The sequence below is a fragment of the Emydura macquarii genome, unplaced genomic scaffold (assembly GCF_026122565.2).
Source record: "Emydura macquarii macquarii isolate MOO-44397 ecotype Brisbane River unplaced genomic scaffold, CSIRO-AGI_Emac_v2 contig_3390, whole genome shotgun sequence".
NCBI classification, from domain to species: domain Eukaryota; kingdom Metazoa; phylum Chordata; order Testudines; family Chelidae; genus Emydura; species Emydura macquarii.
In genome coordinates, this window is record NW_027133527.1 from 7152501 (window position 1) to 7169391 (window position 16891).

At 62.9% G+C, this 16891-nt stretch overlaps 1 protein-coding gene across 1 annotated transcript in view; it reads right to left on the reverse strand.

The window, feature by feature from the left end:
• Window positions 1-10557, reverse strand: part of LOC137144052 (uncharacterized) — a 10587-nt gene extending 30 nt beyond the window's left edge. The window contains exons 1-9 of the mRNA XM_067534181.1: window positions 9999-10557; window positions 9359-9471; window positions 9131-9189; window positions 8667-8830; window positions 8018-8180; window positions 7518-7709; window positions 2550-2774; window positions 741-894; window positions 1-108 (exon numbers count right to left, since the gene is read on the reverse strand). The exon at window positions 1-108 is cut by the window's left edge and continues 30 nt beyond it. Coding sequence (XP_067390282.1) covers window positions 34-108; window positions 741-894; window positions 2550-2774; window positions 7518-7709; window positions 8018-8180; window positions 8667-8830; window positions 9131-9189; window positions 9359-9471; window positions 9999-10125 — 1272 coding nt within the window. The 5' untranslated portion in view covers window positions 10126-10557 and the 3' untranslated portion in view covers window positions 1-33. The remainder of the gene's footprint in view (window positions 109-740; window positions 895-2549; window positions 2775-7517; window positions 7710-8017; window positions 8181-8666; window positions 8831-9130; window positions 9190-9358; window positions 9472-9998) is intronic.
• Between the last annotated feature and the right edge of the window lie 6334 nt (window positions 10558-16891).

Genomic DNA, 16891 nt, shown 5'->3' on the forward strand with positions numbered 1-16891 from the left:
TGATGCCTGTTGCCTGTCTTTACTCTGTCGGTTTTAGGCCGTCCAGCTTCTTTCAAGATTGACCAGTTCCGTCCCCTCACAGTAGGAATGAAGTCGCCTAGTTTTGGGCTGTGGAGAAAGCAATTTCATCTTTAGTGATCAGGAGCAGCCTGGGACTAGCTATTGTCTGAGACCTCCCGCTGACCTCAGTAAGCCCCGGGCCCCAAACGTGCGTTGCATGTACTACTTCGGTAGTGGCTTTGATCTAGCGTGTAGCTTCAAAAACCTTTTCATGTCTGACTGAGAATTAGTTAAACGCATGCATACATGGAAGAGGAGGAGACAGATGGAACTTCCACCCCTGGAAACTGGCAAGTGGAAGCTTCTTCCAATCTCAATTTAAGTGGGCTGCAGACTACAGCAAGATCCTGTAGCATCTTGGTGCTGGCTTCCAGGTTAGGAACAGGAGACCCAGGGTGTGGTTTGAGCATGAGTGAGCAGTGATCCCTTCCCTGGAAGAGGCAGAGCCAGCTTTTGGGTCAATAATTAAAGTAAAAATAAGCCAAAAATAAATTGTGTAGCTAGAAGTGAAGACTTTGAAACAAATGTGTTAGCATATTAACATCTGTTTAAAAAAACAAACAAAAAAAACTTGTTTTTGATTTCTGACTTGCCGTCCTCTTCTCAGCATCAGGCTGCAATCAGTGCCGAGACTGACCTAGCCTAATGAACTCCAGCAATGGTGTTAACACTCTGCTTACCGGCCGTTGTCTGGAAAGCTGATGTAGAATTGGAAAGGGTGTCCACTGAATTGGTTCCATTGGCCAGCTTGACACAGAAATATCACTGGCTTTTCCAGAGTCAATCATGGGATCGTTTATGCTATTAGAACTTGTGTCCCAGTCACAGTGAAAGCTAGAAGAAAAGATGGGGGTTGTGAACAAACTTCCTGTCACTTTCTTCTGTTGCCAGCTACAGCTTAATCTTTGCTGCTGTTACTGAAGCACACTAGAGAATCTGTAGGCCAGGTCCCATTCCTGCAGCAGGCAGCTCCTGTCTTTAAAATCTGGGAATCTGCATAAGGGACAGTTGCAGAAAACTGGTGGAAGGGGCAGGAGTAGGTGGTTATCAAGCGGGAAGCATTACAGCACTTTGTGCATGCACACACAGCCTGCTAGCTGCCAAGGCCAGCGTGAGGAATCATTTGGATGTTCAGCCAGTGACCTCTCCAGTGGACCACGGGGAGCATGGCATTAAAGTACCCCTTAGTCTGGGACAGCTGGGAGGGTGCAGAGCAGATGAATCCAGGGCTTCTAACAGCTAATGGCAGCTTTACAGCTGCAGCATAGCCTTATCCCTCTGCATGTCTGCTGGGCAGGACGGCCCCAGGCTGTCCATTTTAAAAGGCAAGTTCAGGGCAGGTTCTACCACCGTGCACTAGTTTCACTCATGGGAAATGAGAAGGGGCAGAAAGGGGATAAAATTAATTCTCTGGCTTTAAAAGGTACCATGGCTTTCCCCTGGTCTGCCTAGGGAAAGGAGTGTCTAAGCAGGCCCCAGGGGACAGCTGGAGCCCTGCAGCGCCCTATTGCCCTCTGCAACCAGCACCCCCTCAGAAGGGCGGCGAGGCTGTTATCGCACGGCTCACCGTTGGTTTCTGAAATTGGAAACGTTATTTCATGCCTTTTTCCATTCACGCCCCTGGCAGCTGATTACACACGTTTCTGTTTAGGGCCCTGCTGTGAGCTCAAAACAAGCAATAACAGTGGAAAGTTGTTTAAAGCCTGATAGCCTCTTCCATAAATAAGCCTTTGCTGGCCTGCAGGATAGACTGGCCATATGCCAGAGCCCAGGCCGGCTGCTGCTGCGTGACATTTAAATTACGCCCTGCCCGGGGAGAGCTCTTCCCCCCCCCACCGAGGGTGCCTATCGATCTGCTGACAGCAAGTGGCGTGAGTCAACCGCTCCAGCCCTCTGGAGTTCAAAAACCCAAAGGGGGCCCTGGGTGTCAGATCAACAAATCTCTAGCAAGACCAAAGATGGCTTCTTGAAAACTGCAGCTGAACACGCATGGGGCGAATGCAGCGGCACGCTGTTCCTTTAATTGGAGCCAGCTGGCCAAACCGCCCCAGTAGCTGCCACAGCAGACACTCAGCCTTGCCTACACTGTCAAAGGTTTGCTGTTAGCGCCAGCATGGCAAACAGCACTACTGGCGATGCCACGGGGGAGTTTTTAAACCAGTTCCCCTAACACCAGTAAAAGGAGTTCCTTGCGTGTATAGTGGGGCTTTTGGCAGCATCACTGAGCAGTATGAGCGGTGCCCATAGTCCTGACGTACCCATGCTGCCAAAACTCAAGTGCTGCCGGGCTCTTGCATGCGCTGAAATCAACTCATCTCTGCTAGGCCAGTCACGTGCTCATTTCTCCCCTCAACACAGGCTGCCAAGTAAACTCGGCCCCACGGCAGGCGCACACACCAGGTGAGCCTGGCTATTGGTCCTGGACGCTCTCAGGCCTAAACATGCATTTTTCCTAGAGTGCTCTAGCATATGCTGATACTCAAAGTTACCTGGGCCTGCAAACTGTACTGCTGGGCGGTGTGGTCCACGGTTTGTAGCGGGCTGTGATCGTAACGTCGTCCGTACAGCTGCAACAGCTGTTGTCTAGCATCTGTAAGTGGAGCAGCTCCTCTGAGTTGCTGAACGCTGGGTTGTCCAAAGAATTAGCAGATGTGAGCCAGGACTGAGACCAGTACGGCGCTGCCACATCGTCAAGGCGACAAAACCGTCTATAGCTGAAAGAACAAGGCAGGCCATTGCTCTAGCAGTTCTAAATCACACCATTGTGTGACTGGTACAATCCAGTCAGCGTAGCCTGGGGCCCCGCCTCATCAGTGCACACAGGGCAGCTCTTCAGTACACAGACTGCAGGGCTGAACAGTACAGGAGAACGTGAGCAAGCTGCTGGGTGAGTTGCTTGCGCCAGGTTACGCTAATGAGCTCCGACTCACTGGTCTCCAAAGAGACAAGGGTTAACTATGCCTGAAGGTGTGACTGCGAAGCCCAACAACTGTTTCTGACCAAATATAGACATGGACACATTTGTTCTGGACTAAAAGTGCCTGGGTCCTGCCTTCTTAAAAGCAGGTGCAGGCACCAGGATGCCCAGATTTCAATTTGGTGGCACCTGTTGAAAAGGAAAAGGCAGGGCTTTTATCTGCCAGGAGCAGGTTTCAGGCTGCTGCAGGACCGCCAGCCCACTGCGTGACCTGTGCTCACTGCCCTCTGCCAGGCAGTAGCTAAGCTGGCCCTCCCACCTCTCTACTAACCACGCTGTCTCTGCCCAGCGCTAATAGCCCAGGTCCCTCCTCACACCCACCCTGGCTAACATTTGGTTGGAACTACACGGGCGGGGGCTAGAGCTAAAGTTCAAGGAAGGATTTTTTTTTTTTAACTAACCCCCTCCCCCCCCAAAAAAAGCCATCTCCAGTGTGCCTCCGCCCCCCCCCCCCCCGGTCCATTCTCGCTGGAAACCACCTGGTAGGAATGAGTGGGCGGCTCTACGTGAGCCCTTGCTGAAGTTGGTTTCCAATCTATTGCAGTAACCACAGTGCCTATACTTCATAATGGGACAGCTACACGCTGGGACCCTCGCATTGCCCTCACAAACAGCTGCATTTCGTGTCAGTGTATCCGCCCCTGTGTGGTCACCACAGATGCTGGCAAGATGTCGTCGCACACCCAGCACAGGAGCAGGGGAGAGGTACTTTCTGCGAGGACAAAGCACAGCAGCGGGGCACCAGCCTGCTGCTGCTGTGGTTTATTTCAAGGCCCACGCCCCTCCCAATTGCTAAACAATAAAGTGTGAAGAGCAGGGGAGTGATGCCTGTCACACAATGGAGGGGACATAGCTAGCATCCTGTGCCCACCCCCGCTGCAGCTCGGCCACGTTAGCGGCCCCTGTCTCTGCTAAGAGCTGCCCTCGAGAGTGCAACACTGCTGTGTATGTTCGTGGCCTAGTGTGCAACACGCAATGGGGCAGCAGCCAGGGCTCACCCTGCCAGTCACACACACCCCCTGCTCGCAGCACTGCGCATTAGGCCTGTGGCGGGATAAAAGGCCCATCCCACTAGAAAGCAGCAGCCATGCTCCCCCACTGCCGCCAACTCCTGCACAACCCCCACTCCTTGCGCACCTGGCCCTAGAGGGGAGCCCTGGTTTGACACCGGCAGCGGTGAGGGTCACTGTGACTTTCAGCCCTGCCATGCCCCTGGGTGCAGGCTGCTGGCGTCTCCCCGCAGCCTGCCTGTGGCTCAGGGGCCAGGGTTCCTCGCCCTTTCAACTCATCTGTTTCTGCATCACGTCTTGTCCTGCCCTGGCATCTCGGGTGGCCGGTGCTGGCTCAGCCCTTCCCCGTGCCCCGGGGCTGGTGAGCAGGTTTGTAGCCATGGCGGGGAGGCAGTGTCACAGAACGGGGCCTATGAAGGGTATTTTGGTGGACGGAGGGCAATGCATTCAGAAGAACCCTTGCTGGCCTCCGGCCTGTAGTGAGCCGGGGCTGCACTGACCCAAGCCGGCTGCAGCCTGGCCTGCTCACCAGGTGCAGGGCCCACGGCTGGATATTTCTCCTCCCCCCCCCCCCCCCCCCCCCCCCCCAGACGTACTCTAATGGCACGGGGGCCTCACGGGCTGGGGCCAGGCCAGGGGGGTCTTTAGCTAACTTCAGAGCCCAGCCTGCCCAGGGTCTTCACTTGGAGCCACTCTGCACTGCTGCTTTGGGCCCCCCCTTTCCCCTCCCAGCATCCAGCCCTCGCGCCTGTCCCTCCCCCACCCCTTTCTTTCAAAAATGCTCCCATCCCCCCTTGCGGGTGCATGCCTTAGACCGCTGCCACCCACGGTGATCTTCCTTCTCCATAGCCATGTTTCGTGATCGCCCTATCTTGTGACAAGGAGTTCCACAGACTCTCTGTGCAGGGGCTGAATAGCTGTCTGCTTCCTTTCCATCAGTTTTGAATGTCCCTCCCCTTGGCGTGTCACTGCGTGTCCTACCAGCATGCTTGCGTGAGCAGGGAGGCCAGCTTACAGGCTACTCTACGCTTTCAGCACATCCCTCGCACGCCTTTCCCTCGCCCTGGGTCCCCCTCCCTGAATCCCTCTAGTTCTGCGCTATCCTTGCTGAGCCCAGTCCCGCACCCAGCACCCAGACAAGGGCGTACCCCTGCGCTATGTCATGGCATTCGCCTACTTCCAGCGTCCGCTGCACACCTGGGCTGGGTGCAGGGCGGCTCGGCTCCCTTTCCAGAGATGATCCAATTCATTTGCAGCCCTGTGAGCTGGAGTTGTTCAGACTTTTCCTACCGCTGCCCCGTACACTGCATTTGTCAGCACAGCCCTTCGTCAGCCTGGGCGCTGAAGCTCCCAGCTAGCACGCAGGGTAAATATGCAGCACAGGGTCTGTAAAAAGCTGTGGCTATAACACCACGATTTTAAAAACAGCCGACGGGAGTTGGGCACCTTTGAAACCCCAGCTGCCGTGCTCTTCCCCTGTAAACAGCTCTGGGCGGCTGTCGGTTAGTGGACGCAGACGGCTCTGAGCTTCCACGGCCCTGAACAACAGCAGGGTGGCAGGATTGGTTGGGGGGGGGTGTCTGGTGCCTCGCAACAGCCGGGATGCTCCTTCACCCAGGCCGGGCTCAGTAACTGGCGCTGCCCAGGGGGCTGACAGACAGCACGTCGGAGCAGCGCAGCCCAGCGCTTGCACGAGGCCCAGCCTTGGCCAGAACAATGGAGCTGCTCTCATTAAGTCCCACATTCCTCCCCGGCCGGATTTCCGCTGAAGCTTCCGCAGCCTCCTGCTCTGTGCCTGGCCCTGGGGAGATATCACCTCCCCCCCCCCCCCGGGGCAGGAAACGAGGCTGGCTGCAGCGAGCGGCACTGACGGTACGCAGCCTTGGGGGGGGTGGAGCCCCCCCATCACCCTGCACTGACCCCTCTGAGTGAATTCCAGCAAGGCCTCAGCCTGCATCATCCAGAGCTGGGGGGCGAGCCGGGGGCTGGGATGACAGGGGCAGTGGGGTGTGACTGAGGGGCATTGACCGAGCTGTGGGGCAGGACTGTGGCGGCCTGGCTGGCACGGGGGAACAGGGCGCTGCAGGAGGAGATTGAGGGCAGAGGTAGGGGTCTGTGGGTCAGGAGCAAGGGGCATCAGCAGAGCCAGACACGTGCATAGGCGCCCGCCCCCCGGCCCTTCATTCAGGGAACCCCAATATGACGAGCTGGTCCTGCAGCCTCTGTCAGCCCTGGGGGGGGGCCAGGCCCCGTGCTGCTCTCCAGCAAACGTGGGAGGCAGGGAAATCCCAGTGAGTGAAGGGACCCTGCCTGGGGCCTTCTGCCCTCCCCAGCCCCAGAGCAGCGACCAGCCCCCGCAGCGTTTGTCTTGGCAGGACCCGGCTCCCTGCCGCGCGGCGCCTGCCCCCAACCCTGCACATGCTGAGCGAGTGACAGTGCAGACGGGGGGCTGGGGAGCTTCCCACACCCTGCCCCAGGGCCCCCCCCCTCCCTCGGCAGGGCAACGTCCCCAGCTGCTGCCCAAGGCGGTCACGGGGGGAGGCAGCAGCCTGCACGGCGAACACGCCTTCCTGCCACCCCACACGCCGCCCGGCCCAGAGCAGGGCATGACCCACAGAATGACGAGACACACACACACACACACACACACACACACACACACACACACACACACACACACACACACACACACACACACACACACACACACACACACACACACACACACACACACACACACACACACACACACACACACACACCCCCCCCCAAGCAGGGAGCCAGCAGCGCAGGAACAGCGCTGAGCTGGCAAACAGGCGAACCCTCAGGACAAACAGGCGAGCTCTGGGTGCAGCATCGGGGGGGTCCATGCACAGGCAGATGTGGTGTGTCCCCCCCCCCCCTCCAGGGGGGCAGTGAGATGTGGTGTCTGCCCATGGGGGGCAGGGGAGGCTGGAGACACGGTGTCTGTAGTACCTGAGGTCCAGATTCCTGCGTGCCCTGGGTAGGAGGTGGGGGGGCGTGAGGGTGCCAGGTGTCCCAGGGGGCACAGGTAGGGCATCCCCAGGTGGGGGGTACACCGAAGTGTGGGGTTGGGCCCCCCCAGGTGGCATCCCTGGTTGGGGGGGGGGGTCACACAGATGGCATGGCCCGGGGTGGGGATGGGGGGGGACTCCAGCAAAACACGTGACGATCCGTCCCACACAGCAGGCGCACGGGGGCCAACTGGCTCAGGGGCTTCCCCCCCCCCCCCCCTTCCGGCTCCCAATCCCTAGGAGGCGGCTGGGGCAGGAGCCACCGTCTAGCCCCGCGTGGGGGAGTTGGGGGGGGTCAGGCCAGGCCGAGCCACAGGGCGACAGCCCGAGGGTGGGGGCTGAGCCGCCCTGGCCCTTGCCATCCTCTGGCGGCCCGACGGTGAGCGGCTCCCTCGCCGGCTCCTGCCCCCCCCCGGCCCGGCCGTCCCGCCTCACCTGCTTCTGGTCTGGTCCACCTGGGCCTCCAGCAGCAGCGCCTTGAACCTCCGCATCACCAGGCAGGCGACGGCCGCCCCGGCCAGGGCCAGCGTCAGCAGCAGCCCGCAAGCCGTGCCCAGCAGGCCCTGCCGGGTCAGCCGGTAGTCGCAGCGCAGCCCCACGAACCAGGAGTCGCTGCCAGCCGGGCATCTGCCACAGCCGGGGAGACGGGTCAGATGCTGCTGCCCAGCTCCCACCCCCGCCCCTCCATGGCCCGGGGCTCCCCTCCTTGCCGCTGGGGGCTGCCGGCCATCGGGAGCACGACTCCCCCCCCCAGAGCAGCACCAGCCGGGACCGGGAGCACCAGGCTCCTGCCGCGCTGGGCCCAGAGCAGAACCGCATGCAAGTCAGGCCATTCCTTTGCCATGCACCGAGCAGGGCTGCCCCTGCCCCTGCCCCAGCCCCTGCCCCAGCCCGGTCCACGGCAGGCCCTGCTCCCGGGCGGCGGGGATGCTCACTGGCAGACGGGGCCGTGGCCTGGCGGGTGGGTGCAGATGCCCTGGTTTTTGCAGTAGTCTCGGTGGCAGACGGACGTGCAGCTGGCGTTGCCGTCCACGCTGCTGAAGCACTCGAACCCGGCTTGGCATGAGAAGAGCATGGCGCACAGGTCCAGCCGCCTCTCTACAGACAGGACAGACAGACACAGGGAGCTGCACCATCCTGCCCCAATCCCACCTCCCCATGAAAGCCCAGGGGCAGCGAGTCAGCCCCTCGGGCTCAGCTTCCCTCTCTGCCACTGGCTCTCCTGGACGCTGGGGAAGCCCCTTTCCTCCCGGGCCCCCCCCCCCGTGCCCATCTGCACCGGGGCTGGAGCACGACTGCTCAGCCCAGCAACTGCCCCAGCGCTCCCCGGCCGCACGAGGGGGCAGCCACCCCACAATGGGGGCTGGGGCTGTCGCACAGAGCTGACGGGGTAGGGTAGGGGCAGGGGGCTGCAGTCGGGGAGGGAAGGGGGCACAGCCAGATTACGGAGGGAGGGGAGTGCACAGAGCCACGGCTGAGGGTCTGCGGGGCAGGGAAGCCAGAGACACAAGCCAGAGACGTTCCAGACCCCTCGGCGGCCCCGCCGCTTTGCCCTGGTTTCAGTTTCAACGCGCAGCAACTCACCCAGGACCATGTTGCGCAGCACGGTGGCATTGGCGATGCGCAGGCCCGGGCGGGCGGCGCCCGACAGCAGCGTCTGGTTTAAAAGGGCTCCCAAACCCTGCGCCGGCCAGCGCAGCCGCTCCGCGGCGAAGAGGGCGTCGTACTCCAGCACCAGGCCGCCGTCCCTGCGGGAGGAGCCCGAGAGACGGGTCAGACAGGAGAGGGGAGCACGAGCGGCACGACCGTGGCCGGGGGCTGCGCTCACCCCCAGCTCCCCCTGCAGCTCTGGGCCAGGAGCTGGTGCTGGGGCCCTGTGGGTCCCGGGTCTGACCGGGGGGGGGCACAGGAGGTGCGAGGAGGCAGAGCGCGTGGCACAAAGTCACAGCCGCGCGGCGGCGACCCGGGACCAGCCGAGCCCGAGCCGTGGAGTTGGCAGCGTGCGGGGGTTGCACAGAGGGGAGCCGAGTCGCCGAGCACACCCGTACCTGATCCGCTTCACCTCCAGCCTCTGGAACCCCGGCACAGCGGCGAAGAGGGGCGCCACCTGTGCGGGGAAACAGCAAGGGGGGCCCTGTGACGAGAGAACTGGCCACACGGCAGGGGACCCCGGCGTCCGACCCCCCACACGCCCTGCCCTGCGGCACGAGAGCCATGAACTGCAAGGTCAGCGCCCCTGGGGCAGCCCCCCCCAGCCCAGCGCCCCCCCCGCTCACCGTCTCATTGAAACTCTGCACCAGGCGGCGACGGGCAGGCGACGTGGGCGTCCGGAAGGCGCGGACGGACTCCAGGTCCAGCGTGAGCTCGCAGGGGACGCGGAGGACGGCCACTGCGAGACGAGAAACACCGAGCCCAGCCCGCAGGGGAAAGCGTGACCGCTCGGAGCCTAGCACACGCCCTGCCAGCACCCACGCCCCGGGCAGCTCTGCACCAGGAGCAGCGCCAAGGCTCAGACTGGCGCCCAACGCGGAGCTTGGGACAACAGGGAGGGAGGAGGTGGAGAAGAGCCGGAGCGTGCGGCGCGGAGCGGCACCAGGACTGCAGTCACCCCGAAGGCCTCACGGGCCCCGAACCCCATCTGCTGCGAGAGGGGCAGGCCCAGCTGCACAGCCGGAGCCTGCCCTCGGAGAGGTTCAGCACCAAGCGGCAGACTCCAGCGGCCTGCCTGGGGCTGGCTCTCGCAGGGTCCGGGTATTGGCGGGGCCCGCGTGGGGCCCCGCACCGGCTGTGCTTTACCCGCCTTGCGCTGCGATGGGATTGCACCAGCTGCAGCCCTCCCCCAACGGGACTCCCCGTCCCCACCCAGACAGCAATGCACAAACCCGGGGGCGGGGGGGGGAGCTCTGCCCGACTGACCTTTGAGAAGAGGGGGCTGGTCTTCCACAACGAACACGCTCTGTGCCCGGCCGCGGGTCCCCTTGGCGGTGGTGGGCGGGGGCTGCCCATCCGTCGCGCCCGCTGGGCCAGGAGTCACGGGTGGCATCGCGGCCCCGAGCTGCGTGCGGGCAAAGGGGGCGTCCGCCCTGGCACTGCTCGTGGGAGCTGTCACATCCGTGCTCCACGCCCTCGGGGTCGCTGCCCAGGGGGGCCGGGGACTCCTGCTGCCAGCTGGGGACCCAACGCTTTCCGCTGTTAGAATCAGCTCCGGGATGGCGGCCGTGGGGCTGAACAGAGCCCCCGGGCTGCTGCTGGGAAAGCTCCCCCCAACCCCGCTCGGGGCTTGGCTGGAATCCCCCAGTGCAGACCCAGCCCAGGCGGGGGAGGTCGCTGCCTGCTGGCCCAGCCTCTCGCGCTCTCCCAGCCAGCTTGCAGAGGAGGACGTGGCCAGCGCAGCATCAGTGGTCACGGTGAACCACGCTGGAGACTGGGTGGTGGCCACGCTGAGCTCTGCCAGCCCCAGGACGGAGGGAGACCCAGAAACGTCCTTCTCGGAGGAGGATGGGGAGCTCAGCCCTGGCCCGGGGGCTGCCGCAGGCTCTGTCGGGCTGAGCGCTGTGGATCCGTCCTGCAGCGCGGCCGGCAGCGAATCCACTCGCGCAGTCTGGCTGGCTGGCGGAGGCTGAAAACCCAGAGGACTGGTGGCTCGCAGAGTGCCAGGGCTATGGGGCATGGCCCTCCCGCTGGAGGGGGCAGCACGGGAGGCTCCCGGGAACGCTCCCTCCTGAGACGTCGCGGTCACGCCCGAGGCAGGAGCCAGGGAGGGGTGCGTGGCTCTGGGCGTGCTGGAGACCGAGGGCTGGGAGGACGTGCCCACAGACCCAGCCCTGCCGGGCGTGGATGGGGCCACGCTACGGGGCTCCTCTGCGCCAGGCAGTCGCGTCCTCTCAGGAGGGGTGTCTGGGAGCCAGGCGAGAGTCTGGGAGTCGCTCGATGGCTTCTCCGGGGTGGGCTCACGGCGAGACGCGTTCTCCTGGCCTGGGGCGGTGGGGCGAGAGGCATCGGCCCACGTGCTGAGCCGCTCACCTGCCAACAGGGGCTGGGCCGAGCCGGAGGGGGTGGCAGGTGCGGAGAGGTTGGCTGGTGGCCGTCGGGTCCTGGCGTGGGCACTTGGCACCCTGCCTGGAGACGCCCCGGCGAGAGGCGCTGCCCAGGACACTGCCCGAGGGTCCCCCTCCGTGTGCGTGTCATTGACGAGAGACGGGGCCATGTTTTCTGGGAACCCATCGACACCGCTGCGTCCTGCCGACTGCTCGGAGCCAGCCCCCGCCAGCGTAGGGTCCAGGCCCTCCCCAGGCCCTCGGGTTCCCAGGGGCACCCAGCGCTGGGTGCCGGCGCCCGCCATGGTCTGGTCTCCGGGGGCAGGGTGAGCTGTTGTGGCCAGCGGCTCTGTCCTGCGGCTGGCTGGGTTGCGGACTGGGGTCCTGCCCGTCTCTGCGGCTGGCCGAGCCAGGCTGGCTGCTCTGCCCCCCAGCTGCCTGGCCAGACTCTCCCAGCCATCTGGCCGTGGAGCAGGCGTCGGGCTGGGCTGCAGAGTCTGGCCCGATGCAAGCTCCGTCTGACCTGGCGGCAGGGTGCCGGGGCTCAGGGCTGGGCCCAAGGCCTCAGTGGGCGCTGGCGGCCTGGCTCCTACGCCCAGGCCAGTGAGGTCCAACTCCACAGTCCCAGCAGCTTCCCTGGGCGCCCCCCCTCCAAAGTGCCGAGCCCCACTATCGCCCGCGCTCGCCCAGGGAGCGGGGCTGGTCACGGGCGCAGAGGGACGCAGCAGAGTTACTGGCTCCTGGGCGTCCACAGCACGGCCCTGGCTGGTCTCCTCCGGGGGCTCGCTCCAGGCAAGCGCAGCACCCGGCGGCGCCGAGGTCCCCGGCAGGAGCGCGCTCTCCCCCTTGGTCTGCACTGGGGAGGGGCTGGAAGGCGCCCGGTCCCACGACGCCACCTCCCAGGTGGCAGAGCCCGGAAATGCCGTGGCTGAGTCTGGTCGGGAAGCGCTGCCCCCCAGGGAAGTGGCATCTTTTGCCCTCACGTTCCCCAGAGGAACCGTCCCAGAGAGCGGCACCCACCTGGGCGTTGCAGCCTTGGTAGGGAACAAGGGGCTGTCAGTCTGTCCAGCGGGCGTCCCCCGTCCCGCTGCAGACGGGCGCATGAGCACTCCCCGCTGGCGGGCTTTGTCCCAGGGCTCTGCAGTGCCCAGCGCCGCCGCACGCTCCGTGTTGGCTCCATCCGCGGCCCCTTTCCCTCTCCGGCCCAGCCAGGCCCTGCGGGGCACCACGGTGGCAGCATCACTCCGCACATCTCCAGGGCTGGCGTCAGTGCCGGCCGGCCGGGCGACGGGGCCGTGGCGGGGAGCAAGGCTGTGGCGGGCGCCCGGAGCTGTGGCGCTGGTGCTGCGAGGACGCGCTGTAGCGCCAGGTAACACCGCCTCCCTCCGCTTCACGGGGGCCTCTCGCGACTTCAGCTGCCCGACACCTTCCCACAGGGACCCCGGCCACGCCAGGGCAGCCACACCTAAGTGGAGAAAGGCAAAGACTGGGCGTGGTTGGGGCAGAGCGAGGAGCCCCAGGGCGTCCCCCTGGTGAAGGGGAACTGAAATGCTTTTACTAGCCCAAGACTTGGAGTCAGGACTCCTGGGTTCTCATCCTACCCAGCGCGTGGCAGGCGAGGGGAGAGGGCAGGTCTGAGCTGCCAACGCTGAGTCCGCAGCTCTGTCAGTGCTGCATTCCCCATCTCCCAATGTTTCACACGGACTCCACCGAGAGCAGGGCCCAGCGATGCCCCGTCAGAGCCCCACATACCCAGGAAGGAGCTGGAGCGCACCGTGACCCTACAGCTCTCCGGGCACCAGGTCTCTCTGAACCCTGAGCTCTGGGGTAAGGGGGGAAATCCCAACCCCAGCCTAGGGCTCCTGGCCAGCAGAGCGGCTGGAAGAGGAGCCCAGCCTAGGGGTGGGAAACGCACGTGGCAAGGCCATGCCATGCCTTTGGGCTGGCTGATTAACAGATTTGCATGGGGTGGGGCCGGTGAGGGCAGTGACAGAGGGAGCATCCCAGGGAGGGCGGGAACATCTCACCCAGCCCAAGGCGCAAAAATAAGGCTGCCCAGGACTCAGAGCCCCCTGGCCCTCTGCAACTCCCACCCAGGAGCATCTCTATGGCCCATCACCGCAGCGACCCGGCAGAGCCTTTACCTGTCCGGCAGCGTTCCCCCGTCCAGTTCCCAGGGCAGAGACAGCTCTGTGCCAGTGCCCCCAGGGAGCAGCAGAAGGCCAGCCGCGCACACCAGTCCACAGCAACTGGGGGCAGAGAGAGCAGAGTGAGCGCTGTTCCCGTCCTGGGGGCGCACAACCCCCCCGCTGCCGGGGACGCAGCACAGAGAGCCCCGCACCCAGCGGCACGCCTAGCAGCCCGAGACGCGGGTGCGCTACAACCCAAGTGCTGGAGGCAGGTGTCAACCTGCCGGGCTCTGAGGCGCACCCCCCCTCCCACGCGGGGCTGGCCGGGATGTGTCCGGCCCGTGGGCCATGCAAGCGCTAAACTGCCTCCCTTTTAGTAACTGAGCAAAACCCGAAACGAGCGAGCCACAGCGGGGCTGGGACACCACGGTGAGCAAGGGGGAGTCCCACACTCGCCCTCCCAGACCGAGACTCAGCTGCGGAAACCCCCGTGGGCATGGGACACGGGCGGGCTCTGGCTGAGCCGGCAGCTCCTGTCAGAATGGGAGGGAAAACCAGCCCGCCGGGATTTTTCACACGCCGCCGGGTGCACTGAGGGGTTTGCTAAGAGGAGAGAGATACATCATGGCCCCATCTCCCATGCCTCAAAAATGCTGTCACTGACCAATTCTTTACCAGCCCTCCCCTCCCAACGCCCAAAGCTCCAAGAGAAAACAGCCAAGCCACGCATGATGCTTTCGCTCACACCCCGGCCCACAGCAGCACATTGCTATGGAGACGGCTGGTCTCTTGGGCCCGAGGACGTGGTGCTGTCAGGAGGATATCGGCCCCAGCAAGCCGAGCAAAGGGAGACAGTTGCTGGGGCCCAGCAGACTCTGGCCGAGCGCATCACAGCGCCGGACGGAAGAAGGGGCATGACGCCCGTGCCCCCTACCTCCTGATGCAGCCCAGCCCCCAACGGGTTGGAGGGCAGCTTTAACTGGGGACTGCAACAGGCACCCAGAGCCAGGCAGCGCTAGCGAGATGCGGCTCCCCTCCCTGAACTCACACTGCAGCCAGGAGACCCGGCGGGCGACACGCTCTGACCGCGAGAAAGCAGCCAGCGGCAGGTTCCCAGGCTGTGGGTCGCGCTCCCGAATGGGCTCACGCTGTCGGCAGATGAACCCGCCTGGGAACGGGACTCGACTGTGCAGAGGGCCCCATTTCACTGCGCTCAGCATCACCTCACACAGGCGACGTGGGCAGGGTCACGAGGCCTGCAGGATGCCGTTTTGCACTACGAAACGCGCACCAGATGCACGAGGTCACGCCCCGTGGGGGACACCGCTCTGTGTGGCGTGAGGTCACTTGCACGCTGCGCCCGAGGCTGCGGCCACCATCTTACTCTTCAAAACGCCATCCTCCGCCGGGCTGGCTGGGGTCCCAGCAGGAAAACGTCATTAAAACAGAGCCCTGCCCGTTTGGGAGTCCCTGGCTTCGTGGCAGCCTGGCCTCCCCGGACGGCTCTCTGCAGGGGACGGGGTGATCGCACGCGGGACGCTGCCGCGCCGGAGACCAAGATAAACCCCTGGCAGACAACGGCAGCCCCCAAAACAAGGGTGCTGGCCACCCAAGCGTTGAACACCGCCACCTCGCAAACAATCCACGTGCTTTCAAGCACCGCCCCCTCATCCTGGCCAATGGGAAGCAATTCCCAAATTCGCGCCGCCCCAGCACCAGCTCGTCAGCCTTCGCCAGGAGCGTGGGTTATCTGCAGTCAGTTGGGTACAAGCAGCTGCTTACACACCGGTGTCTGTCTGTCTGTCTGTCTTCACTGGGGTCACCCATGGGAGCAGAACCAGGCACAGGCTCTGGCGCCAGCCTGCCGGACTGGGGCACTGCTTTGTTACTGCCTGGGAGGCTGCCTTGGTTCAAATCTTGCCTGTAGCTGTGAGAGATTCCGGCTCCAAGGCGGTTTCAATGGTGCAGTCTCTGAGCCAGGCACCGGCCCCATTAGATAAATACAGACCAATATTACTGCACAGTGCCCAGAACAGCCCCTGCTCTCTCCGTTTTCCTAAATACGTAGCAGCGTCTGTGAACCCCAGACCCCTTCTCCTGCTCTCACCCCAGCAGCTCAGGGCATTTCTTTACCCGAAAGCCAACGGAGGCATTTTTCAATCTACAAAATGTCCTTTTTCTGCCGCTCCTTTGCTTTATGCAGCCGATCGCTGGGGAATTTAACCCTTTGCAGTGTCAGGTTTCACAGAAAGCCATTTCCTGCGAAAGGAAAAGCTGAGGCATGGTTCAAAACCCAGCTGGAACTCACCAAAATGCCTCCCTTATCACCATCTGTATTTGCAGGAATAAATAAAATCGAAACCTCTTAGCCCCAACTCCTCCATTACCTGAATGTAGGTTACATCATGGACATGGAAAACGCCCCCTCTTCTCTGTACCCCCATGTAGCCAAATAAACGCCACGGCCCCCGTTTCATTCACACAACGAGCTAACGAGCCCATGGAACAGCAAACAAACAAGACAACTGCACCATAGAGAAGAGTGGACCTCCATCACCGGCGGCACCGGCTACGTCTGTTCGCTCACAGGACGCCTGTCTTTGAGGGCATTTTCCACAGCCCGTGTGCACAGCTCACACCAAGGCAGAAGCACCGATTTAGTCACAATGTTTCACGTGAACTGCCATGAAACTCAACATCCATGTGTCCCAAGCAAACCAAGCAGAAGCAGCTACTTTTGGTGCAGGTCTGTGACAAATTTTTTTCAAAAACATGAATCAGACTCTTTCCCTGGGGAGATTTTGGAAAATTCTCTCTCCGGGCTGGCAAATAATTTTTCCCCGGGCATATAAATGCCTTTTGCAGGGTCTCTTGCCATTCCCCCTGAAGCAGCTGGTGCTGGCCACGGTCCAAGGCAGGATACGGTGCTGGATGGAGCACAGGGCCTGGCAACCGAGGCCGTTAGCCTTTGAAGGGATGGAGCTGAAATCTAACCTGAAACCCGCAGGCTAAAACTAAAAACCAAAGTGACTGCCCGTTTGAATTCAATTCCTTCCCCCCGGCTCACAGCCCAGCAGACTGCAGGCAACAGACACGGGTTTAGCTGGGTTTCAATGGCGTGCAGGCTTTGTCCACACAAGAAGGTTGCACCGGTTTAAGTCACGCTGGTTTGCAAACCAGGCCATCTCCCCGCGGGTGTGCTCCTGTCGCTGTCTGAGGGTGACGTGTTCTGGTTAGTTTAAACCCAACCCTAGTGGATTAAGCTAAGCAGAGGGAAACCTGCTTTAAACGGAAATAAGTGACCACATGGCCGTGGCCCTGGTTTAGCTACGTCACCTCTAAAAATCACACCCTCGGCTGCCCGGCCCAGCTCCCTCCTGCAGACAGCAGAGTCTGGCGTTCACCCCCCTGGACCCCGCCCGGCACTCTCCATCCATCCACCCGCACCTGCCTCCCCCGGGACCGCACCCCCCTCGGGGCAGGGACCGCGCCGAGCACAGGGCCCAGCACCTGCCGTGGAAGGGCCCGGCCCGGGGCAATGGGCTCTGACCCCGGTCGGTGACAGTGAGGCCGGAGTCCAGGCTCCCTCGGACCGCGGCCCGGCCCCTCCCCGACAGCAGGAGACCCTGGCCCGCTGCCCCGG